At 64.0% G+C, this 22,733-nt stretch overlaps 1 protein-coding gene across 1 annotated transcript; it reads right to left on the bottom strand.

Annotated features, from left to right (window-relative positions):
* Positions 1 to 366: 366 nt before the first annotated feature.
* On the bottom strand, positions 367 to 19,464 carry LOC124972211 (uncharacterized). The gene is made up of 5 exons (XM_047536469.1): positions 19,329 to 19,464; positions 18,984 to 19,108; positions 17,296 to 17,409; positions 14,906 to 15,196; positions 367 to 1,050 (listed from the first exon to the last, which is right to left on the bottom strand). Exons 1-5 carry the CDS (start codon positions 19,462 to 19,464, stop codon positions 874 to 876), a joined length of 843 nt encoding a protein of 280 aa, XP_047392425.1. The 3' UTR covers positions 367 to 873.
* Positions 19,465 to 22,733: the final 3,269 nt, after the last annotated feature.

Genomic DNA, 22,733 nt, shown 5'->3' with positions numbered 1-22,733 from the left:
ATCCCAGGGGCGGGCCGGCCCCACCCCAGCTGCAGGAGGGCCGCGTTGGACGCGCTCACCGCGGAGCCGGCCAGGCCGGCCATCAGCAGCGTCGCTCCTCAGTAAACGCGCCTCTGCATTTTGTCCGCAAGCTGCAGCGCTGAAAATCAGCTTCGCCGGATGGAGGACGGGGACCTTGGACAGGAGTGTCACCCAAAAGTGGGCACTGCTCCCCTCTTCCATCTCAGCGCTTCAGGGCGTCCCGCCGAGGATTGGCAGCCACGTTCCTCGACAGGGCAGAACGATCTAGAAAAGGGTGCAGGCTGCCCGGGCCCCGGACCCGCGGCGCTCAGGTTTCCCAAGTACCGACTCGGACATCCAACTGTCTCCACCAGAGACGTGGAAGGACACGTCGTGTGTTTATTAAGGGGAGAAATGACTTCCTGAGGTAGAAAACAACCAAGGTGGACAAGGATGCAGACACACGGGCGGGAAACGGGAGGACGGGGAGGATGCGGAGGCCGGGCTCCGGGGAGTCAGCCCGGAGACGTCCAGGAGGAACGCCAGAGGGACTCGTCCCTAAGGCTCGTGATGCAAGGCCTTCCCGCTCGGGCATCAGGGCCTGTTCACCTGGACCCCAAGAGGGAGCAGAAGCAGAGGGGGATGCACACGCACGTGCACACACGCACACGTGAAAGCACACGCACGCACACATGAGAAAGCACAAACACATGAGAAAGCACACACGTGCACACACACGGGAAAGCACAAACACATGAGAAAGCACACACGCCCACGGGAAAGCACGTGCACAGGGAGCTGACGGTTTCCAGCCGCCAACGTGGGGGCGGGGCCGCGTGGCATTGCGCCTGCGGGGGAGACGGAGGCTGCCCCTCACTCGAAGGGCGGGAGGCCGAACAGCTCGGGCCGCAGGTCCTGCAGAGAGTTCAGCACCAGGGTGGCCTTGGTCGTCAGGTCGCGGCTGAGGTTGGCGTCGGGAACCATGACCACCTGCATCCCGGCCGCCAGGGCCGCCTCCACCCCGTTGGGCGCGTCTTCTAAGACCAGGCACTGCGGGCAGAAGAGGAGAGCGTGGGTGCCTGGGGGCCATCCTCCGCTGGGCTCCGCCCCGCCCCGGCCACTGGACAACACGGTGGGCGCGGCTTCCGGCTCACAGGGAGCGAGAGCGTGTGCCAAGGACCCCACAGGGACAGTGCGGGACGGGCTTGTCACCACCTGCTGAGTCTCTAGGGGTTTTCAGGTGGAAACTTCGTTTCATTTGGATCCTAACAACCTGCTGGATGGGTGGCTTGACACACGGGGGTCAGAGGTCAGAGGCCAGAGGGCGTCAGACAAGACGAGAACACCACGTCCTGCTCTGCAGGCGCCACCGCTTCAGAGCGGCTGGGGTCTCGGGTTCTGTTGTGGACAATGGACGGCCGGGCCTGTGAGCGCAAGCTCTGCCCCTGGGTGCACGTGCTGCGCGACGGGTCAACCTCAGGGACACTGAGGCTGGATGGCCGTGTGTCCTCCTGGAGGATGGGACGGCCACTGCTCGCCCTGCCTCGCGCCCTCCTCACGGTGCCCAGTGCTGGCCCTGGGTGTCCGTGGGGGGGCGAGCACAGGCCGCTTCCCTGCCCCTCCTTCCTGCCCTCTCTTCTGTCCTCCACGCCTCTGGCCACCACTGCCCATGCGCCACCTGTGTGAAGCCCGCCCTCACAGCGCGCTAGGCCACAGGCGCAGCCTGCGGGGGCGGAGGTGGGGGCACAGGGCCTTGCTGCCCCGTCTGGGCGGTCCCGGGTGGCCTCAGGTCCGCCTGGCCGCCTGCCTTGGGAGGGCAGGAGGTGCCCAGCGAGGGTCACCAGGTCTGCTGTCCCAGCTGCACTGCCTGGCTCAGCCTCTCCCTGCTGTGTCCGTCCCCAGCCTTGCAGCATCGCGACCTGGCTGGATCCTAATCTGCGGCACCTGGGAGCACCCAGGCGCGGAGGTGTCTGAGGACAGGGCGGGTGGATGCCACCAACCCGGGGACCTGGGGGCGGGTGCCATCTGCTCACAGGACGGGGCAGGGAACGCTTGGCCCATGCCCGGTGACTCGCTCGGCTCAGGTCGGGAAACGGCCTTTCCCGCCACCTGGCCTGCGGGAGCGGCTTGGAGCTCGGCGGGAAGGGAGGCTGAGGGCGGGCCGCCCAGGGAGCGGGTCTGGCAGCCCTGGAGCCAGGCAGCAAGGCCCCACGCGGCCTCTCCCCGCGAGAGCTCGCAAGGCTGCACTCGAGGTCCCGGGCAGGACCCTGGGCACGCCCACCCGTCAGGAGAGGGACGGACCCCGCCCCTCAGGAGCGCCCAGCTTCCTCGCGGCCAGGAGCTCTGCGGGAGAGAGAACCTGGCACCCGGGAGTGTCAGGCACGGCCAGGGCACGGCCTGGCCCCTGCGGAAGCCACGGCCAGTCTCCCAGTCCTGTGGAAGGACTGCCTGCAAATCTCAGGACGTAGGGTCACAGAAAGAAGCACAAAGCCAAGAGCCCAGCCCACAGCCTCTGGACAGGACGCCAACACAGCAGCTTGGGTCTCACACAGTCAGAAGCAGGAGTGTCTGTCCACCCAGACCAGGCCTCTGCCGCGGCCTCTGGCTGACACACCCGGCCTGGGACCGAGCTGCGCCTGGCTTCACCCTCGGGGACCAGCCTGCTCCTCCTGCGCTCCACCCAGTGGACCTTAAACGCCTTCCGTCCAGGACACGCCCAGTGAATCGGGCCTGTCACCTTGGCATCTGGGGGAAGGAACCTTTCCCCCTCCGCAAAGGGACTGCAGCCACCACCAGGGGACAAGCTGGCCTTCGCCTCCCAGGATCTGGGGAAGAGGCCTCGGAGGGCGGCCTGGGCGGGGGTGGGGAGCGCCCATCCACCTGTGCTTCGTTCCACAGTGGCCTGCAGAGGGACGGGCCACCTGCTCCCGGAGGCTCTTCCTCGGGAGACGCCCTCTGGTTCCGCTGCTCGGCTCCCGAGGCAGGACCTGCGCGCCTGGTGGTCACGTGGACCTCCTGGGGCGGCGCCTGGTGAGCGGAGCGCAGGCACCCACTGGACAGGCCTGGCGCAGCCCGGTGACCTCGGAGTCTCTTCTGCCGGGGTGCTGCCTCTGGGCAGCGCCTGGCTGGCCACGGAGCCCTCTCAGGTGCCAGGCCCACCGCTGGCGTCCCGCTGAGGCCTGTCAAGGTGCTGGGTGGGGCAGGGCGTCCAGGTACAGCCGGCCAGGGCTGCAGGCTGGGGCGGGCGGTGGCCAGGCACCTGTCCTCTGTGTGGCCAGAGCGGCGCCCGGGGAAGATTCGAGGTGAGTGCTGGGTCCAGGCCCTCGGGCCATGAACAGGTTCCAGGTCTGCGGAGGTAAGCGGTGTCCTGCCCCCTCTCCAGGCTCAAGGCCGAGAGACCTGCTTCCCAGCTGCCGGAGGGGGCGGAGCTTGATCGACGGGCAGCTGGAGGGACCTGAGGTGGAGAGAAGGACTTCTCTGGCTGGCAGGGGAGACGCACCTGGGCAAGGAGCACCTGGAGGGCTGGACTTGCCTCTCCAAAGCAGCTGAAGGTCCGCTGTGGCCTCCGGGCCAGGCGCCGTCCCTGAGCGTCACCTGGTCTGCTCACCAGCTCCACCAGAGTGACACAGTTCTGTCCTTTCCTCCTCTACAGGTGAATATCACAGCTGGGCACTCCTGTGATCCCAGCCACTCGGGAGGCTGAGGTAAGAGGATCACGAGTTCGAGGCCAGCCTCAGCCACCCAGCAAGACCCTGGTCTCAAAGTGAACAACAGGAAGTGCCGAGAAGCACCTCGGCTAACAGTGGCCGGGGGTCTTCATCTGTGGGTGTGGTCACGAAGCTCCACAGCCGGGTGGCTTCCATGGCACCAGTGGCTCGTCCCCCGTTCCCAGGCTGGGGCGCAGGGCCCAGGCCGGGCTGAGTCCGAGTGGGCTCAGGGCTGCTTCCTGGTTCTCTGGAAGAACTGGCTTATTACAAGGACTTGAATGCGGGACTGTAGAGCGTGGCCATGTGGAGACGCCTGTCCACAACCTTCCCACAGCGATGGGGATGCGATGCCGGGCGGCTGGCCAGCGCCCATGCACGTACGTGGGCTGCTGTTATGAGGACGGCCAGATGCAGCGTGGACGCTGTGGAAGGTTCACTGGGGGCTGTCAGAGTGTCCGCGCAGGGCACGGCGCCAGGCCCTCCCCACTGAGCGTCTGCACCACAGCGAGGGCGTCAACAAGCTGCGAATGGACGGCCTGTGGCCTCCGGGGTCCACCGCCGTGAGGCTCTCAAGAATGCACGTCCCCGGGAGCGCCGGGCTGTGTTCCCAGCCATCGGCAGCTGGGCCACTTGCTGGGTCCCGCCGTGCCGTGGGGGAAGGAGAAGACGGGGAGGAGAGCGACGGCCCTGGGCCTCCGGGCTTTCCATCCCAGCCCGCCTGGAGGCAGCTCGTGAGCGCGGCTGAGGGCGTGCAGGGGCCCTGAGTCCATCCCCAGGGCCCGGAGGTGTGTCTGCAGGGCTGGTTTGGGAGGACGGTCAGAGGTGTTCCCCTCAGCCAGGCCAGCGCTGCGGGGACAGGTCCCGCCATGGACGCAGCGAGAGCTGAGGTATGGCTCCGGATTCCAGGCAGAGGAGGGCGCCACTGAGCTGCGGACGCAGCTAAGGCCCAGGCGCGGAGAGGCTCCTCCGGATGTGACAGGCACCTGACAGAGCGTCTGAGGGAGGGAGGAGAGAGGCTAATGGGGATCCCGAGGGCATCTCAGCCACTGCTTCTTCCCGGGACACCAAGCGGGTGACTTGTAAGAAAGAGCATCATGCAGCTCATTCTGGAGGCTGGAAGTCCACCGTGGACGGCGCGGGTGCTGGCTCTGGTGGGAGCCCGGCCTCTACCCGGTACGTCCCATTGCGGTGGACAGCGCCCCATGGGAGTGCCCTTGAGAGGCAGAGGCCTGTGGCCAGGCAGGAAGCCAGAGCGGGTGGAGGGGCTGCTTTGCTCTTCACAACAACACGCTCTCGCAAGAAGATGCGGAGGGTCCTGTGGGATCTATCTGATTCCCGCCTGCAGCACCACCCCACGGACACATCAGCTGCCAGAGGCCCCGCCTCCGACACCACCAAACTGAGGACCAAGCTCCAGCATGTGAGCCTTAGGGGACGAAGTCCAGTTTGCATCGTGACCACAGCAGGGCACAGAGAACCAAGCGGCCAGGCCAGGAGAGGGATGGATGGATGGATGGATGGATGAACAGATAGATAGACACATACATACATGGATGGATGGATAGATGATGATATGGGTTGATGGGATGGATGGATGGATGGATGGATAGATATACATGGATGATGGATGGATAAGATGGATGGATAGATACATACATCGGTGGATGGATGGATGGATGGATAGATAAGATGATGGGATGGGTTGATGGGGTGGATGGATGGATAGATACATACATGGATGGATGGATGGATGGATGGATAGAGACATACATGGATGGATGGATGGATGGATAGATACATACGTGGATGAATGGATGGATGGATAAATGGATGGATGGATACATACATACATGGATGATGCATGGATAGACAGATGATGAGATGGTTGGTGGAATGGATGGATGGATAAATGGAAGGACAGATACATACATACATACACATGGATAGATGGTAACCCTCACCCCGTCCTAGGGTCCTGTCTACACCTCAGAGATTGTCTGAGAGCCGGGCTCCTCCACTAATGATGGGAAACCACACGTGGCCCCCGTGCGTCTCTGGCGTGTGAACATCTCCTTCTGTGACATGGGCTGGACCAGGCTCCCTAGACGGCTGTGAGGACGACCTAACGAGAGCCGTCCTTCTCTGGAACCAGCACTGGCGGAGACGCCAGCTCATGTACCCACATGGAGAGCAGAGGAAGCACTCGCAGGTGCTGGGACGAGGCCTGAAGATCGAGGAGGGAGCCCCGGAGAAAGGCGGGGGCAGGAGAGCAGAAAGCGCCTCCGGTTCCTCTCGCTGGCGACTCTCATCCTGCTGGGTAAGTGTGTCTGCCTCTGAATCCGAGAAGGAGAAAGGTTAATTGCTCAGCAGGTCTATTCCGAGCACGGCACGGAATTAGAAGGAAGCGAAGCGTCGCCAGCAGAGCAGGTGGGCAGCTGCGTGGCTCCTGGTCTCTGCAGGTGGGAGAGGCACGGCCACTGCCCTAGGGGTGCGTGCTCAACTCTGTTGACCTGGGCAGCGGGGAGCGACGGGGACACTGACGGGCTACACTGACTGTGAAGCAGAGGAAGGCCGCCAGGCTGGTCTGCAAGGAGGCCGTGGAGCTGAGCCGACCGCCGTCCTCGTGCGTTTACTGCGGTGGACACAGGAGCTCCCGTGCACACCCGAGCCTGGTACCCACTGCTCCGTGTGAATCCCAGGCCCAGGAACCACAGCACAGTGGTCACCATCCGCTGTGCATGTGAGAAAATGCAAGGGAGCTAGAGGAGAGGTGACGGCTATGAGCCTTCACCTGACCAGGGCAGTGACCCCTGGCGGGGACTGACCGTGAGGTGACCATAGACAGCCGGGGTGTGGCTGGAGGAGGGTCACGGGGCACCTGCCTTTGGGGTTTATATCTGGTCCCTGGTGAGCAGAGCTCTCTCTGCTTCCTGGTGCCACATCCTGAGCTGCTCTCTCCTCCAGGCCCTTCCGCCATTTTGTTCTGCCTCACCTTGGGCCAGAGCCATGGAGTTGGCCCACCCTGGACTGGACCTCTGACACCATGAGCCCCAAATCAACTCCTCCAGCTCTACAATGTTCTGGTCTGGTCTTTGGTCCTAGCAGTGAAAATCTGACTAAAATAACGTGCATTTCTTAATGGCCACCCCAATCCTATGAACAGTCAACCACGACCACAGGGTGTGCTCTGGTGTCCACCTCAAGGACAGGAGAAAGCAGATTGCACCTCTTCCTGGGAAGCACTGGCGCCTCCTTCTCGCGGCGGACGGAAGGTCCTTATGAGACAGAGAAGCTGGATATGGCTGTAAGGTCGGCATGAACTCAAGAGCGAAGCCAGCGCACACGGCCCAAGCACACGGGTTCCGGACAGGCGAGGTCCGCAGCCGCAAAGCGCCCATCAGCAGGGCCACGAGGGCATGCCACACGCCAGGGTGCGGCGTGGGGTATTCTGCTGAGGATGGAGCGGCCTCGGCGCCTGCAGAGGGGCCTTCTGTACCTGTGGCGCAGGAGCAGGAGAGGGGAGCCGACTCCTTGCCCGTCGTGCTCCCAGTCAGCTGCACTGGGTGGGAGATGTGCTTCAGTGGCCGGGTGCACACCCAGGCTACGCTGAGAGACTCCCAGAGGTCCCCTGATGGCACTGCATGGTCCAGAAATCCTTCTGGAACTTTCTTTCCATGGAAGGTTGTGTTTGCAGAGTGCACACAGAGACCTTGGGGAGTCTCTGACTCCCTGGCTTCCAGAATCTCCCAGGCCGTCCCCAGAAGGTCCCGATCCCTCAGGTTGTAGGAATGAAGCTCACACCAAGGGCCTGCTTGAGCCACAAATGGTGCCTTTTGACAGAAGGAGGCTTCTTGGCTCTTGCCAGAGCACCCAGATACAGGAGTAGGAGCTTTAGGTCCGTCAGCCGAAACCCGACTCATCCAGGGAGCAGCCACTAACGTTTAGGTGTTTACAAACAGACCAGTCCTCCCTCCATGTTTTTTTCCTTCCTTTTTAAACAGCACAGGGTCTGTCCTGCCACTCGGAACTCTGAAGAAGGGACCAGCGTGCGAACGACCACTCACCCCGCCAGCTCAGACGGCGGGAGCCGGCAGCCCGTCCTTCTGCAGAACACAGCACCGTGCGGGGCAGCCGTGGCCCGGCCCACGCTCAGGTCAGAGGTGCTGGAAGCGCCCACCCTGCAAGGCCCTCGCCTCTGCTGCCACCTGCACCCTGCCGGACACTCCAGCTCAGGGTCCCAGGCCCATTCCGGGTCCACACGGTCCCAGGTCATTCCCCGGTCCACACGGCCAGCTCTCGCCCATGCTCCTGCCTCTGGTGGCTTTCACGCCACGCTGACGTCTGCAGAAGCCTGTGGAGAAGCAGCTGGGCCCGTGTGCCCACAGGCTGGGTGCCCAGCCGTGATGGAGCCCGTCCTGCACAGGCACGGTGACAAGGTGACAGCGTGTGACATTGTGGGCTCCCGGGTTGCAGCGGGAAATCCTACCCTGGGAACTGCTCTGCGGGGACTTCAGGACAAGTGACTGCCTGGGGGAAACGCTGCGGCCCCTTTCTGTAGCTGCTACCTCCCCTCCGAGGCGCCTCGCTTGGCCCGAGCCCTGCAGAGACTCCGCCGAGGAGTCAGGCCCGTGGCCCCCGCTGCTGGCATTGGACGCCCCCCCCCACGGTGGAGGCCACTCTGAGGCAGGGAGGACAGATCCCTGCGCACACACGCTGGTCCTGTGCCGGCAGGGACCCTGCTTCGGAGCGGCCATGTCGTCACCAAGAGGCCAGCCCAGTATGCCGGTGCAGGTCCCGGTGACGGCTTCTCAGGACGCTGCGGACAGGAAGACCGCAGGCCCTGGGTGAGCCGCAGGGAGGCCAGGCTGGCAGCCCGGGAGACCACGCCCCTGGGAACCCGCCTCCCGCACGCGCCCTAAGACACAGGCGGGCCGCAGAACTTTTCCCCAGAATTTGCTGCGGGGCCAGCTCGCCGCTGGGGGAAGCAGACCAGGAGCGCCTACTGCCAAAAAGGACGCCCGGGTTCACGGGGAAATCAGAATTCCAGACAACGGGCATCGCCGGCCGCGAGGCTGGCAGCGCCCCGGATGCGGGCTCCTCCGAGGACACGGTGACAGGGACAGTGTGCGTTTCTGATGTGGTCACGATGAAAGAAGGCGTCAGCAGTGCGGGGACCTCATTCTTCAGTGAGCCAGGATTTCGCAATGGACACCTAATGTCACCAGGCCAGGCCCGGATGCCGGGGAGCAGAGGCCGTGATCAGTTCTGAGGCCTCAGTGTCCACCCTGCGACGGCCGGAAACCACGGCGGGCTGAATTTTAATGAGACGTCAAAGAAAAATAGCTTGAATTGCCTGAAAGTACTATTTGAATACCTCTCTTCCAGCTCATGATCTGCACCAGGCCAGACTTTGGCTGGACACGTCCCAAGGCCAGGGCTCAAAGAGACTGCACGCGAAGAGCAAGACCAAGACGTGGTCTCTTCCGTCAAGAAAGCGCAACCAGGACTGTGATACTACACACGTGGAGAACAAGTGAGTCTCAAAAATGCTGTTTATACTGCCATGAAATCAGTTTCTTATACTTCTTTTAAAATGAGTACTTTTAAAATGTCAGCTTAACTTTTAACTCAGAAATAAGAAGATGCCTAATCCACATAAACCAAAGCTCTTCTGTGAACCCTGCAAAATGTTCAAGACTGGAAAGAAACCCTGAGATTCCAAAATGCCGGAAAAGTGCTGTTCTTCCAAGCTGTACACAAGCGAGACGCCCTGACCCCTCGAATGAAGATCATGGCTGAGTAGCAACTTTAAACTTTGCATTTCAAGCAGCATAGTTCTTTTTTTCTTAATTACAGCAAGATTTCCTCCCTGCCAGGCGTAGTGGTGCACACTGCAATACCAGCTGTTCAGGAGGCTGAGGCAGGAGGAGCACAAGCCTGAGGCCAGGCTGAGCAACGCAGAGGGCTGGGGCGAGGCCCAGTGGTCGAGAGCTCGCCAGCGAGCAGGACCCTGAGCCAACCACAGCCCTGCACACTCGAACCTCACATCTGCCTTTAAAACTCTGCACACACGGGTACACCCGGAAGCACACGCACGCTCATGTGTGCACACAAGTGCAAGGGAACTAGGGACGTAGGAAATCAACACGCTCTGCAATCCTGCCTCCGCTCAGAGATGACCCAACAGCACCAGGGCCATTTTTAAAAAGCTGCTTCAGACAACAAGTCCTTTCTGCTGGTACACAGATGGCCTCACTGGACAGCCATCGCCCTGAGATCGGCTCTACCGCCGGGAAGCAGAGGCAGGAACGCGGGCTGTCCTCTAGGTCCCAGCCACGCTGCATGGAGGTGGCTGTGCAGCCAGCTCCCGCAGGGACAGGGCATTTCCGCGGTCCTGAGAGCGAGGGGACAGGCTTCCTGCAGGCCTGCGCTCCGCCTGGAGGGGCACACGTGTCCCCTTCTGTGTCTGGGCTCCTCCTGGATGTGAGGTCTGGGGACGGCCATGCCGGCTCAGGGACCTCCCTGCTGCAGGCCTGGGCCTGCCCGACGTCCTTGTGACACACAGATGACAACGGCAGGCTCTGCACCCCAGGGCCTGCCCCCTACGCTACCTGCACTGCCACCCGTCGTCTCTGCACCACCACGTCTACCACCTCACACAACTGTCTTCAGTATCCACCTATCCACAGGAACCCTCCACCTGCCACCTCCATCTTCACATCTGCCCTCCACCCACCTATCACCACCTGCCACCTCCATCTTCTGCATCTGCCCTCCACCCACCTATCACCACCTGCCACCCTCCATCTTCTCCATCTGCCCTCCCCACCTATCACCACCTGCCACCTCCATCTTCTCCATCTGCCCTCCACCCACCTATCACCACCTGCCCACCTCCATCTTCTCCATCTGCCCTCCACCTACCTATCACCACCTGCCCACCCTCCATCTTCTCCATCTGCCCATCCACCTACCTATCACCACCTGCCACCTCCATCTTCTCCATCTGCCCATCCACCTACCTATCACCACCTGCCACCTCCATCTTCTCCATCTGCCATCCACCTATCACCACCACCCACCCTCCATCTTCTCCATCTGCCCTCCACCACCTATCACCACCTGCCACCTCCATCTTCTCCATCTGCCCTCCACCCACCTATCACCACCTGCCCACCTCCATCTTCTCCATCTGCCCATCCACCTACCTATCACCACCTGCCCACCCTCCATCTTCTCCATCTGCCCATCCACCTACCTATCACCACCGCCCACCTCCATCTTCTCCATCTGCCCATCCACCTACCTATCACCACCTGCCACCTCCATCTTCTCCATCTGCCCATCCACCTATCACCACCTGCCCACCCTCCATCTTCTCCATCTGCCCTCCACCCACCTATCACCACCCTTTCTTCCTCGTTCCTCATACCTGGCGCACAAACACCCGTGTTCTCTTGTCAACCGCACCTCAAGCCCCCACCCGCAACCCAGCAGGGCGAAGGGCATGCTTGCTTCCCGACTCTGGGGTTGGGTGAAGCGTGCAAGCCCTTGCGTGCGGGCACTCAGGAGGACCAGCCCGAAGGCCAGTTCCAGTCACAAAGGAAACGCGCAGGGAGTCCACGCCCAGGGAACATGGATCTTTTCACAAGGACGTAGGCGGGGCTGCTGGGAGTGGACCAGGAACTGGGCCAGGTTCGGGCTTGCTCAGGGGCTGTGAGCGGCAGCAGCAGCAGGAGGGGTCCGGAGGCGGGTCAGTGGGGACAGAGCAACAGGTGGGGCACGGCGAGCCTCGCCCTGCAGAGGCAGCTGCACCTCGCCCCCTCCTGGGGGAGGACACAGCGCAGGAGCGCAGAGCGCGGGCGCTGAGCCCCGTGCACTCGCCCACCCCTCGCCCGGCCGCCTCCCTTCTGAGCCGCGCTTCAGCCCTGTCCTGCTGGCTGCGCGGGTCTCCCCCAGGGTCGAGCGCCTGGAGCCCCCAGCCACGCCCGCCCTCACTGCTGAGCCGGCTCCTGCTGCCAGGCGCCTCTGGGTGGCTCAGCTCCACGGCCGCACAGGGGCCGCTCCCCTGGCAGGTCCTCCCAGAGCCCGAGTGGCCCCGTGTCTGACTTGGTCCACGTCCTTCCTCGGCCGCCTTCCTGCAGAGACCTGAGCCGGGCCAGGCCCCGAGATGGCCTTGCACCCCGGCACCCAGGCGTCCCTCCCCAGGGCTGTGCTCTGGAAACTGTGGACAGCACTTGGAGGATTCCCCGGGACACCGAGGGGGAGCGTGTCGGTCGGGTGAGCGTGACTCCGCGGGCTGTGTCTGAGCCCCTGCGAGCCGCCCTGCCTGCGAACACGTCCACACCCGTGCAGGCCCAAAATGAAGAGGCCAGCGCCCCCTGTCCCATCTCAGAGGGCGGCCTCACCGATTCGGCTCGGGCCGCACAGAGATGCTCAGTGCACATGGGTCCTGCCTGAGGCCCCCAGGTGCGGGGCTGGGGCACAGCAGCAGAGTGCGCTCGCACAGAGGGCGGCCTCGCAGCTGCTGCGTCACACGTAGGACTGTAAGAGCGTGAGAGGGCAGGTAAGGGGCATGGAGCGCCATCTCCACACAGACACGTGCACCGGCATGGAGACAGCATGGAGAACGCGCCACCTGTCCAGGCAGGCGGAAACCCGTGTCTGACGCGCCTGGGCTCCGGTGTTCAGGATCTGGGAATATCTGCACATACACCCTGAGACTCCGAGGCGGCGGGACCCAAGGGCGCACCTGAAGTTTGCTTTGTGCACGACCTGGGTATGTGGGCTGGTGACTGGGCCCTGGCTGTGCCCTTGCGGGAGGCCAGGCGTGGGGCTTCAGCCTCAGGTGCCACCTGGGCGCTCCAGAGGTCTCAGTGTGGATCTGGGGATCCTGCCACTCAACCCGTCGTCGGCGACATGCAGGCGGGGCCCAAGTCACAGCAGGCTGTCTGCAGACACGGCCCGCACCCTGTCCAGGTCAAGCACATCTGGTATCGCACTTGTTTTGCTTGTTTAACTGAATGAAAGTCTCACGTGCGGAGTTTCTGAAGACAGAACAACAGCAAAGCCAAGTCCGTGACTGCGATCCTGAGACCAGAACCGTCTGGGAGACAACACGGGTGGGAGACCCCAGAGTGGAGTGTGGCTGTGCTGGGTTTCCCAGCCCGTTTCCGGGTGAAGGGCACGTGGGACAGCCACAGGAGGCACCCGGGAAGGACGCCCACACTGGAAATCTACCACACAGACATGTCTCTGTGGCCCGGACCTCGGCTGTCGGAGGGGACACACGCAGCCCGGGAGAGGCGCACCTGCTGCAGGACCGGGGCTGCCTCAGGCCGGCAGGTCACCAGGACCCCAGGCAGCAGGGCTGAAGCCCCAGCTCCACCCCAGGGCCACTGAGATCAGAGGGGTCAGCGCAGAGCTGGGCACAGCAGGAGCCCCCAGGCCGGCTCCGCAGCCTGACAGGGGCTTCCGTGGACTTCTGCGGAGGCGTCCCGGCCCCGGCTCACGGAAGCACCAGAGAACGCGGTGCCTTGGGACGCCCAGGGCTGTCTTCAGGCCGGACCCACGGCCTTTATCTCTATGCCGTGCTCAGCAGCGAACGCAGGCCTCCCACGTGCTGGGCAAGCGCTCGGCCACTCAGCCACCGCCCAGCCCCAGGCTGTTCAAAGCGTGACTGGAAAGAAGACACTCCCAGAGAGAAAGCTCTCCCGGAGGCTCCGCCGGCCACGCGAGTACAGAGGCCATCACCAGTCCCCTGCTGCCCCTTGGCTCTGGGTATTTCTTCCACACCCAACAGGCCTGATTCCGTGGCTCCCTGTGTTCTGAATTCTGACTCCCCTGGGGAAGCCACAGGACAAGAAAAGGACCGGTGTTACCCACCAGTCCTGCAGCCCTACCCGGGGACAACCCCCAACACCCTGGGAGCCTCAGGACCAGGATCCTGTGAGACTCTCCTCGGACACCTGCAGGTGAACGGCACAGGGAGGCCCAGGCTGCGGGCTGTCCAGGAGCCGGTCACCACAGGCTCTGTAGACCTCCACCTGCAGGGCACAGGGAGGCCCAGGCTGGGCTGTCCAGGAGCCCGTCACCACAGGCTCTGTAGACACCTCCACCTGCAGGGCACAGGGAGGCCCAGGCTGCGGGCTGTCCAGGAGCCGGTCACCACAGGCTCTGTAGACACCTCCACCTGCAGGGCACAGGGAGGCCCAGGCTGCGGGCTGTCCAGGAGCCCGTCACCACAGGCTCTGTAGACACCTCCACCTGCAGGGCACAGGGAGGCCCAGGCTGCGGGCTGTCCAGGAGCTGGTCACCACAGGCTCTGTAGACACCTCCACCTGCAGGGCACAGGGAGGCCCAGGCTGCGGGCTGTGAGCACACAAGACACCGGGTGGCCTCACAGCTGCAGCAGAGACCTGCTCATGGCCAACACAGGTGCCAACAGGGAGGCAGGAGCCGGGAGCTGGTTGCTCTCCATACGGGAAGGGCTGCTTTTCCTGTGGGCAGGAGCCACCTCGCCCTGCAGAACAGAGCCATGTGCAGCCCCGCCTGTGGACAGGGACCGCCAGCCACCCAGCTTCTGCACCTGCAGCCAGGCCTGCCCACCGCCTCCACTGCCCACAGAATGTGGACTCAGCCCTGAGGACCCTACCTGAATGACCTGCTGGACCCGTGGGAAGGACCTTGGAGTGGCCACAGCAGGAAGTCACAGGCCACGCAGCCCTGGAGGCCGTGCTGGGGAGGAGTCACAGCCCTGTCACCAGCTGTCTGTCACCAGCTGTCTGTCCCTGGGGAAACAGTCTCAGGCCAAAACTTATGACGGAAACACTGGTGCGGAGCTAAGCCCCTGGCCCTGCGGCGTGTGGTTTGCGAGCAGCTGGGGTCAGGGAGTCCTGCTGGCGCCCTGCAGGACCGGGAGTGGCTCTGACTTGCTGGGGTGGCCTGGTTGGAGTGGGGATACCGTAGCCCCAAGTCACCCAGCCTTCCTCTGCAGTGTCCCCTCAGTCGCGGGCTGTCCAGCCTGGGCCTCTGAGAGCCGCTCTGCCACCAGCAGAGGCTGGCCCAGGGTCACTGGGGACTGGGCGCAGGGTCATGGGGACCGGGCGCAGCTCTGGCCCCGCCGTGCCTACGCTCTGTCCAGAGAGGCGCCCGCTCGGGTTCAGCGGGTGCCGTGTGGCCCTGCGGGGCAGCCATACCTGCTGCACGGGCGGCGCCGGAGAGAACCTGCGGGCACAGGCGAGGAAGATGTCGGGGCTGGGCTTGCCGCTCCGCACCTCAGGGTCGTCCCCCAGCACCACGTGGTCAAACCGCGCGAAGAAGCCCTTGTGCCTCCTTGTCTTCATTTCGAAGGACGCGGTCCCCGAGCTGGTGGCCAGGGCGAAGGGGATGCCATGCTTCTGCAGGTGGCGGATCAGCTCCTCAGCCCCTGGGAGAAGGAGCGGGGCCTCGTGAGCGGACCGGCCTCCTCCAGAGTGCGCTCCGGGGGGCTGCGGGCCACGGGGTGAGGGCGGGTCCCCAGGCTCCGCAGTGGGGAGGAGGCCCTGCAGGGGGCGGGGCCTGGGACGGTGGTGGGCGGGGCTGGGGGCGGGGCCTGGGCGCGGTGGGCGTGGCTGGGGGCGGGGGCGGGGTCCTGGCCACGAAGGAGAGGGGTCGCCAGCTTCTGCTCCTTCTCTGCCTCCTCTGGGCCTCCTCAACCTCCTGCTCCACCCAGTGACAGGCGCCGGGGCCAGGGACCCAGACCTCTGCATCTGCGAGGCAGGTCACTCTGTTTTCCTTAAAAGCTGGCTTATCTCGGGTGTTGGGACACAGCGGTGGATGTGGCCCAGTAGCGGCACCAGGCTCTATTGACCTCTCTGATCTGGGGGGACTGTGCAAGAGGGGCCACCAGCTCGGACACATCCCTACTCAGAGGTGAGGAAACAGAAATCAGAGGAGCGGCTGCGGCATCCCGGGGAGCAGAGGACGGTTTTCCTGGAAAGGAGCGTGGCTGGTCGTGGATCCGCTGGTGCCTAAGGCCCAGGACGGCTGGACGGCGAGCTGAGGGAGGCGGGAGACGGCCTGCGGTGGCAGGGCGCGCGGAAGGCGTGTCTCTGACCTCATCAGTGGCTGGGCAGGGACCGCGCTTTGGGTTAAACTGAGAATGACATACATGTGACATCGTGCATCACACAACTCGGGGACTCCCACTGCTGGGGACACGGAAAGTGCCCACAGCGCCAGCAGAGGCGGGAAAGGTCAGGCTGAAGGTTAGCTGCAGTGCCCAGCCAGCAGGCACCAGGGAAGAAATAAGCCTGCTCCCTTAACAATCAGGAGCAGTGCCAGACACGGGCACCCACGCAGCCACTGAAGGAGCGCCAACCACAGGACATGGGGACACAGGGGTCCGAGGGGCCAAGGAAGACAGGTTGACCTCGAGAGGTTCTCAGATCACAGGTGCACCTCCCACCGGCACTGAGACCCAGAGCACCAGGAAGGACCCCAGGCCCACGGAGCCACAAGGGCTGACCTGCAGGTGTTTCAGACAATTGGTGTCACTGAACGTGGCACCAGGCAGTCCCTCCAGCCTGTCAGCAGCGACCCAGAGACAGCCACGCTGCAAATCATCCTGCCAGGGGACAGATCTGCAAGAGGTGACCATCGGTTCCCAGTCGAGGGGGAAAGGCAGGCGCGGGAGGTGCCCTCCATGCGGGGCACAGAGTTGAACCAGGCAAATCAAGAGACCCTGCACCCGCCGGAGGTGAAAGGCAGCGCCCAAGACCAGCCCACAAACCAGTCTCCCAAAAACCGAGGACCGCGACTGGGCCCAGAGGAAGACAGGGATCAAGAGAAGCAGCCCCAGGACGAGCCAGAGGATGGGCTCAGCAGAACCCGACCTGGAAGCCTCTGGAAGGTCCCAGGGCGCCAGCAGAGACGGGAACCCAAGGTGGAAACCTAGGACCTGCTGCTACAGAACGGACTCAGACGCAGACACACAAATGGAAACAATGACAAGTACAGATGCCGCGGCTCCTCTGGGAAGAGCTGCACTCGTGACAGGCCAGGGACCGCAGAATGATGAATGGCCATTATCAGAGGGGACACGGGGGACACTGCACGGTGATCACACGCAGTTCATCACAGCAGAGAGCTCTTGATGTCCACGCGCCACACGGCACGGCTTCACATCTTCACGGTATGTAAAGCAAGTCACTGAAAAGGGATGGGGACACAGGCAAGCATGGACGGAAGTCTCTCTTTCCTGTCCTGATGATTGACAGGAAGTCAGCAAGGACAGAGCAGACCCCAGGGACCTGGCCTCATGTGCCTTCCTGGAAGACGACCTGAGCAGCAGACCCCGCGCTACTGCCGGGCTGCACGGAGCGTTCAGAAGACAGGAGGGTCCTGGCACCCAGAGTACCATCCTCCAAGTCTTATCGTCGAAACCACGGGAAATCTGTCCCCTGACGGAGACAGAGGGAAATTGATGTCGATCATAGGAAGCCGTTTGGAAAAGCACGAACGTGGATGTGAACCAACACACTTCCGGTTAAGACGGACGCCAGCAGGGAACGCAGAGGACGGTCTGCAGAGGCCAGAACCATCAGACCGCGCTGGATGCGGGCACAGTGGCAGCCGAGAACCAGCAGCGCCCAGCACCGAGGAGGAGAGCCGGCCGGCGGCCCAGCTCCTCAGGTGGAGGAACGGGACCCAGGGCATCAGCCTTAAGGGAAGGGAGGCCATTATCCCAAAGGAAAGCGGGAGGCAGGAAGGAGGAGGGAAACAGTGAACGAGAAAAGGGAAAACGAGCGGAACCGAGAGCCGGTTCTTCGAAAAGATCAAGTTAAATGGTGGGCACAGCCAGACTGGCCGAGAGAAAAGGAGGAGGATCCCAAGTCTCCAGGGTCAGCGGAGTCACCGAGAGGATGACAGTGGCATCAGGAGCCACTTAACGCCAGCGGCCCGGAGCACCCCTAGCTGGCCGGCGACAGACTCCAAGCCACTGAGAAGACAGGGGGGCAAGGCCGGGTCTGCGGAGGGGCGTCCCCACCAGGACCCCACGGCCTCATCCGCGGATCTGCCAGCGGCCACGGGGAGACGTGCGGCCCCCCATCAGGAAGCTGCGGTCGCCCCTGCCCCGCACACGCAGGCCCCGCCCCGGGAAGAGGGCCCCAGGACAACGGTGCACACACAGGAGCCTCCAGGGAGCCGCGTCCCGCCCTGAAGACACCAGAGGCCACGCGCAGAGCTGGCCGCCAACCCCTGCGGACCAGCCTCCTGCCTGACCCAACGTGTGAGCGGATTTCCCAGACAGACCTCGGCGGGGCCGGGTGATGTGACAGAATGGCATCCCAAGGGTCGGGCAATAATGTTCTTCCTTCTGGATACACAGCGGTGACAGCTGAGGACCAGAACCCCCGCTGAGAAGGAGATGCACCAGTTACTACTTTATACAGCCTTAACCAAGTTCCCGAGGCAAAGGGCGCGCGCTTGTCCTGAAATACACTATAAAAACAAAACAATTGTTAAAGTTCTTCGGTGCTACGAATTCTTAAAATGTAACTGTGACTTAGTTTGTTTCAGCTTACGCCAGTCACGTTGTTCTCTCTGTGACTATTTTGCAAGGAACCTAACGTGGTGGCAGCATAGTGATGATAGCGCCGTTTGTTTGCTGTGACAGTTCTGCCTCCTCAGGTGCGAGTCTGAACCCTAGAGAGGCACACGCCCAGGCCAGCGTGCGAAGCAGGTTTTATTTACAGGTGACAATACAGTCTCTCCCGGAGGGGACAAGGGGCAGTGGTTGAAGTCCTAGGGTCCCAGGAAGTGAGTCGCCTTTGTTCTGTTCTTTGTCCCCTTATCTCTGCTTCCTGCCTCCGTGACTGGGCCCAGGAGTTGCTGGTGACAGAGAGAAACGGTGAGCAGCAGGTGGCGGGCAGGGCCGTGGAGGATCCAGGCAGCAGGGTCCAGGGGGCATTCCTTAGCAACGCCCTGCCTGCAGCACTGTGGGAGGGGTAGTTGGGCAGGTCACCCTGGGACCAAGAGGGCACTGGGGACACCACAGTCCAATCTCCCCGGGGCCGCCTCCAACTTCCCAGACCCTGGTGGCTGGCACGGCCTCCATGTCCTCCATTTGATTCCCTAGTCTACACTACCTGCCTGTCCCCAGTTGTGGCTTCAGTAACAGCCACAAAAGCAGATCCCACTGCAGGGCAGCCCGTCCCTTGCAGGGCAGCCTCCCGGGTGGGGCTCCAGGTTCCTGCTTCCTTTCGGCGGTGTGGGGGGAACTGGCCAGGCCACCTTCCACAGCCATTCATTTAGCACGGCCGCCGAGCCTTCGAGCGTGGCGGGCAGTGTGAAGGCCCGGACAGAGGTCGGAGGGCGGTTGGAGGGCTTGGGACAGCGGATTCCCTCCTCCGGCCTCGCTTGTGCCAAGGGTCCAGCGGCGCTGGCGGGCTTCCCCTGGAGCTGCCGAGGGGCGTGCGCCAGAGGACACGGCCGGCCCCTCCAGCACGCAGGGAGGCCTGTCCACGCCAGCCGCGCCCTCAGGAGCCAGGAGCCTGCCTGGTGTCTGCAGAAGCCCCGGGACGGGGACCCAGCATTCCCTGGGCCGCCCCCTCGGAAGGCAGGGCTGCAGAGATGTACCTGAGCTCAGTCCCAGGGAGGAGCTGGCCGGCGGCCGTGCAGAGGAGCCCTGCAGCCCCCAGGCTGCGAGCAGCGGGCTGAGGGCGGCCGCTTCCAGGTCCTCCCAGGGCAGGGCACGGGAAGAGCCGACCGCCATCCTAGACCAGGAGGGGAGACGGGCTGCTGCAGTCACAGGGCCCCGGGGAAGGAAGGGAAGGCGCGGAAGGCCGAGCCGTCAGCAGGTTACCGTGTGCTCCGGGACCCGGGAGTGACCTGTCCAGGCAAACCCTGCTGGCTCGGGCGCCTGCTGCAGTGCCCTGCCCTGGGCCCCGGCCCCGCAGCGAGGAAGGAGGAGCACAGCCGCGGAGCCACACGCGGGAGCCTGGGAGCATTGGCACGGCGTCCACCCATGGGGGAGCTCAGGGTGACGGCTCGCGGCCAGAGACGTGGAGGGAGCCACTGTGGAGGGACCATGTGGACGGTGGGCCAAAGCCACCCAGCCACCCAGCCACCCAGCCACCGGACGCCCACAGTGCTGTGCAGGGACCTGACCCAACGTGTCTCTGCCGACTGCACCCCTCTGCTGCCCCAGAGCACCCCACCCAAGCTGCTAGCACACCTCTGCCAGCAGCTTGGGGACGGGGACCAACGCCACGCACACCTGGGGACAGGGACCAACCCCACGCACACCTGGGACGAGGACCAACGCCACGCACACCTGGGGACGGGGACCAACGCCACGCACACCTGGGGACGGGGACCAACGCCACGCACACCTGGGGACGGGACCAACGCCACGCACACCTGGGACGGGGACCAACGCCACGCACACCTGGGGACGGGACCAACGCCACGCACACCTGGGGACGGGGACCAACGCCACGCACACCTGGGGACGGGGACCAACGCCACGCACACCTGGGACGGGACCAACGCCACGCACACCTGGGGACGGGGACCAACGCCACGCACACCTGGGGACGGGGACCAACGCCACGCACACCTGGGACAGGGGACCAACCCCACGCGCATGGGGACGGGGACCAACGCCACGCACACCTGGGGACAGGGGACCAACCACCACGCACACCTGGGGACAGGGGACCAACCCCACGCACCTGGGGACGGGGACCAACGCCACGCACACCTGGGGACAGGGGACCAACGCCACGCACACCTGGGACAGGGACCAACGCCACCCACACCTGGGGACGGGGACCAACGCCACGCACACCTGGGGACGGGACCAACGCCACGCACACCTGGGGACAGGGACCAACGCCACGCACACCGGGGACAGGGACCAACCCCACACACCTGGGGACAGGGGACCAACCCCACGCACACATGGGGACGGGGACCAACGCCACGCACACCTGGGACAGGGACCAACGCCACACACACCTGGGACGGGGACCAACGCCACCCACACCTGGGGACGGGGACCAACGCCACGCACACCTGGGGACAGGGGACCAACCCCACGCACACCTGGGACAGGGGACCAACCCCCCCACACCTGGGGACAGGGGACCAACCCCACGCACACCTGGGACGGGGACCAACGCCACGCACACCTGGGGACAGGGACCAACGCCACACACACCTGGGGACGGGGACCAACGCCACCCACACCTGGGGACGGGACCAAGCCACGCACACCTGGGGACGGGGACCAACGCCACGCACACCTGGGGACGGGGACCAACCCCACGCACACCTGGGACGGGGACCAACGCCACGCACACCTGGGTACGGGGACCAACGCCACGCACACCTGGGGACGGGACCAACCCCACGCGCACCTGGGGACGGGGACCAACGCCACGCGCACCTGGGGACGGGGACAACGCCACGCACACCGGGTACGGGGACCAACGCCACGCACACCTGGGGACGGGGACCAACCCCACGCGCACCTGGGGACGGGACCAACGCCACGCACCTGGGGACGGGGACCACCCACGCACACCTGGGGACAGGGGACCAACCCCACGCACACCTGGGACGGGGACCAACGCCACGCACGCCTGGGACGGGACCAACGCCACGCACACCTGGGGACGGGGACCAACGCCACGCACGCCTGGGGACGGGGACCAACGCCACGCACGCCTGGGGACGGGACCAACGCCACGCACGCCACAGAGGTCACAGGACCAAGAGGGGTTGCATGGTGACCGTGAGACACCGCCAGCCCTCAACCTGGCACTTGTCCACACGACCTCATCTGGAGACGGCGTCTCTACAGACGCAGGTAAGTGAAGGAGCCTCCTGGTCAGGTGGCCCTGAGGCCACGGCCGTGTCCTCACAAGAGACAGAAGAGGAGACACAGACACAGAGGAGGAGCCACGTGGAGACGGAGGCAGAGGCTGGAGGGCTGGGGCCACCAGCCCAGGGCCACCCGGAGCCCAGGAGCTGGAGAGGCAGGAAGGAGCCTCCCGGAGCCTGTGCAGGGCTCAGCCCTGACTCAGAAGTGGGCTCCGCAGGCTGGGAGTCGGGGAGCGCATGTCCTGACAGAAGTCCCCGTTTCGGCGGCCTCAGGAAAGGGGTGCACAGGTGCCCTGCTACTGAACGTGAAGGAGCCCAGCACGCGCTGCTCCAGCGTGAAAGTCACGCAGGCAGGAGAGGAACCTGCTGGAAGCATTGACAACCCAGGGGAAAAGCTGGTCACAGGAATAGTCATCGTGACGATCAGGGCTCACAGGGACGTGGACATCGCGGGGTCCCTAGAACAAGAACAGAAAGCTACAGAGGAGGCACCCTCAGAACCAGAAAGAGCTCTTGAAGCTCAACGTGGAGAAACGCTCCGCTGTGGTCGGATCTGCAGTGTCCCCCAAAGGCCTGGGCACTGAGGGCTGGGCCCCAGTTTGGCACAGGAGGAAGGGGAAGGGACCCTCAGGGGGTGGGGCCTGGGGCAGTTCTTTGTGTTTCCAAGGGGACTCTGGGACCCCCGTCTTCTTCGCCCTCCACTTTCTGGGTCACCTGAGGGGAAGGCTTCGCTTCCCCATGGACCCTGCATGACACGCTTCACTGGCCATGGCCTGGACCCTGGACCGGGAGCCAACAGAGACTCCTCCTAAGCTGATCATGGCAACACCGGCTCTTGGGAACACGGGCAGAGGAGAGGTGGAGCAGGAAGTGTCCGTGACAGGGGTCCACCCAGGTGAGTCGGGCGGCGTTCCTTCTCGGAGGCCCGTGAGTCACCCTGGACGTCCAAACAAGAGACAATGCTGAAAACAACCTGCGCAGGGCCTGGCCGCTCCCTGGCTCCCGGGAGGCAGAGTCACTTCCCTGCTCCCAAGCCCGCTGTGGACGCCCCTCCACTGCCCTCCAGACCCTGCCCGCTGGACGCTCTGGACCCGTGGGTTCCTGCTTCTGCCAAGGCCCCGACAGGTCCCTCTGCCCGCTGTGCCCTGGGAACGA

The sequence above is a fragment of the Sciurus carolinensis genome, chromosome X (genome assembly GCF_902686445.1).
Source record: "Sciurus carolinensis chromosome X, mSciCar1.2, whole genome shotgun sequence".
NCBI classification, from domain to species: Eukaryota; Metazoa; Chordata; class Mammalia; order Rodentia; family Sciuridae; genus Sciurus; species Sciurus carolinensis.
The sequence above is the reverse complement of the archived record's forward strand: the minus strand, read 5'-3'. Positions and strand labels throughout refer to the sequence as shown.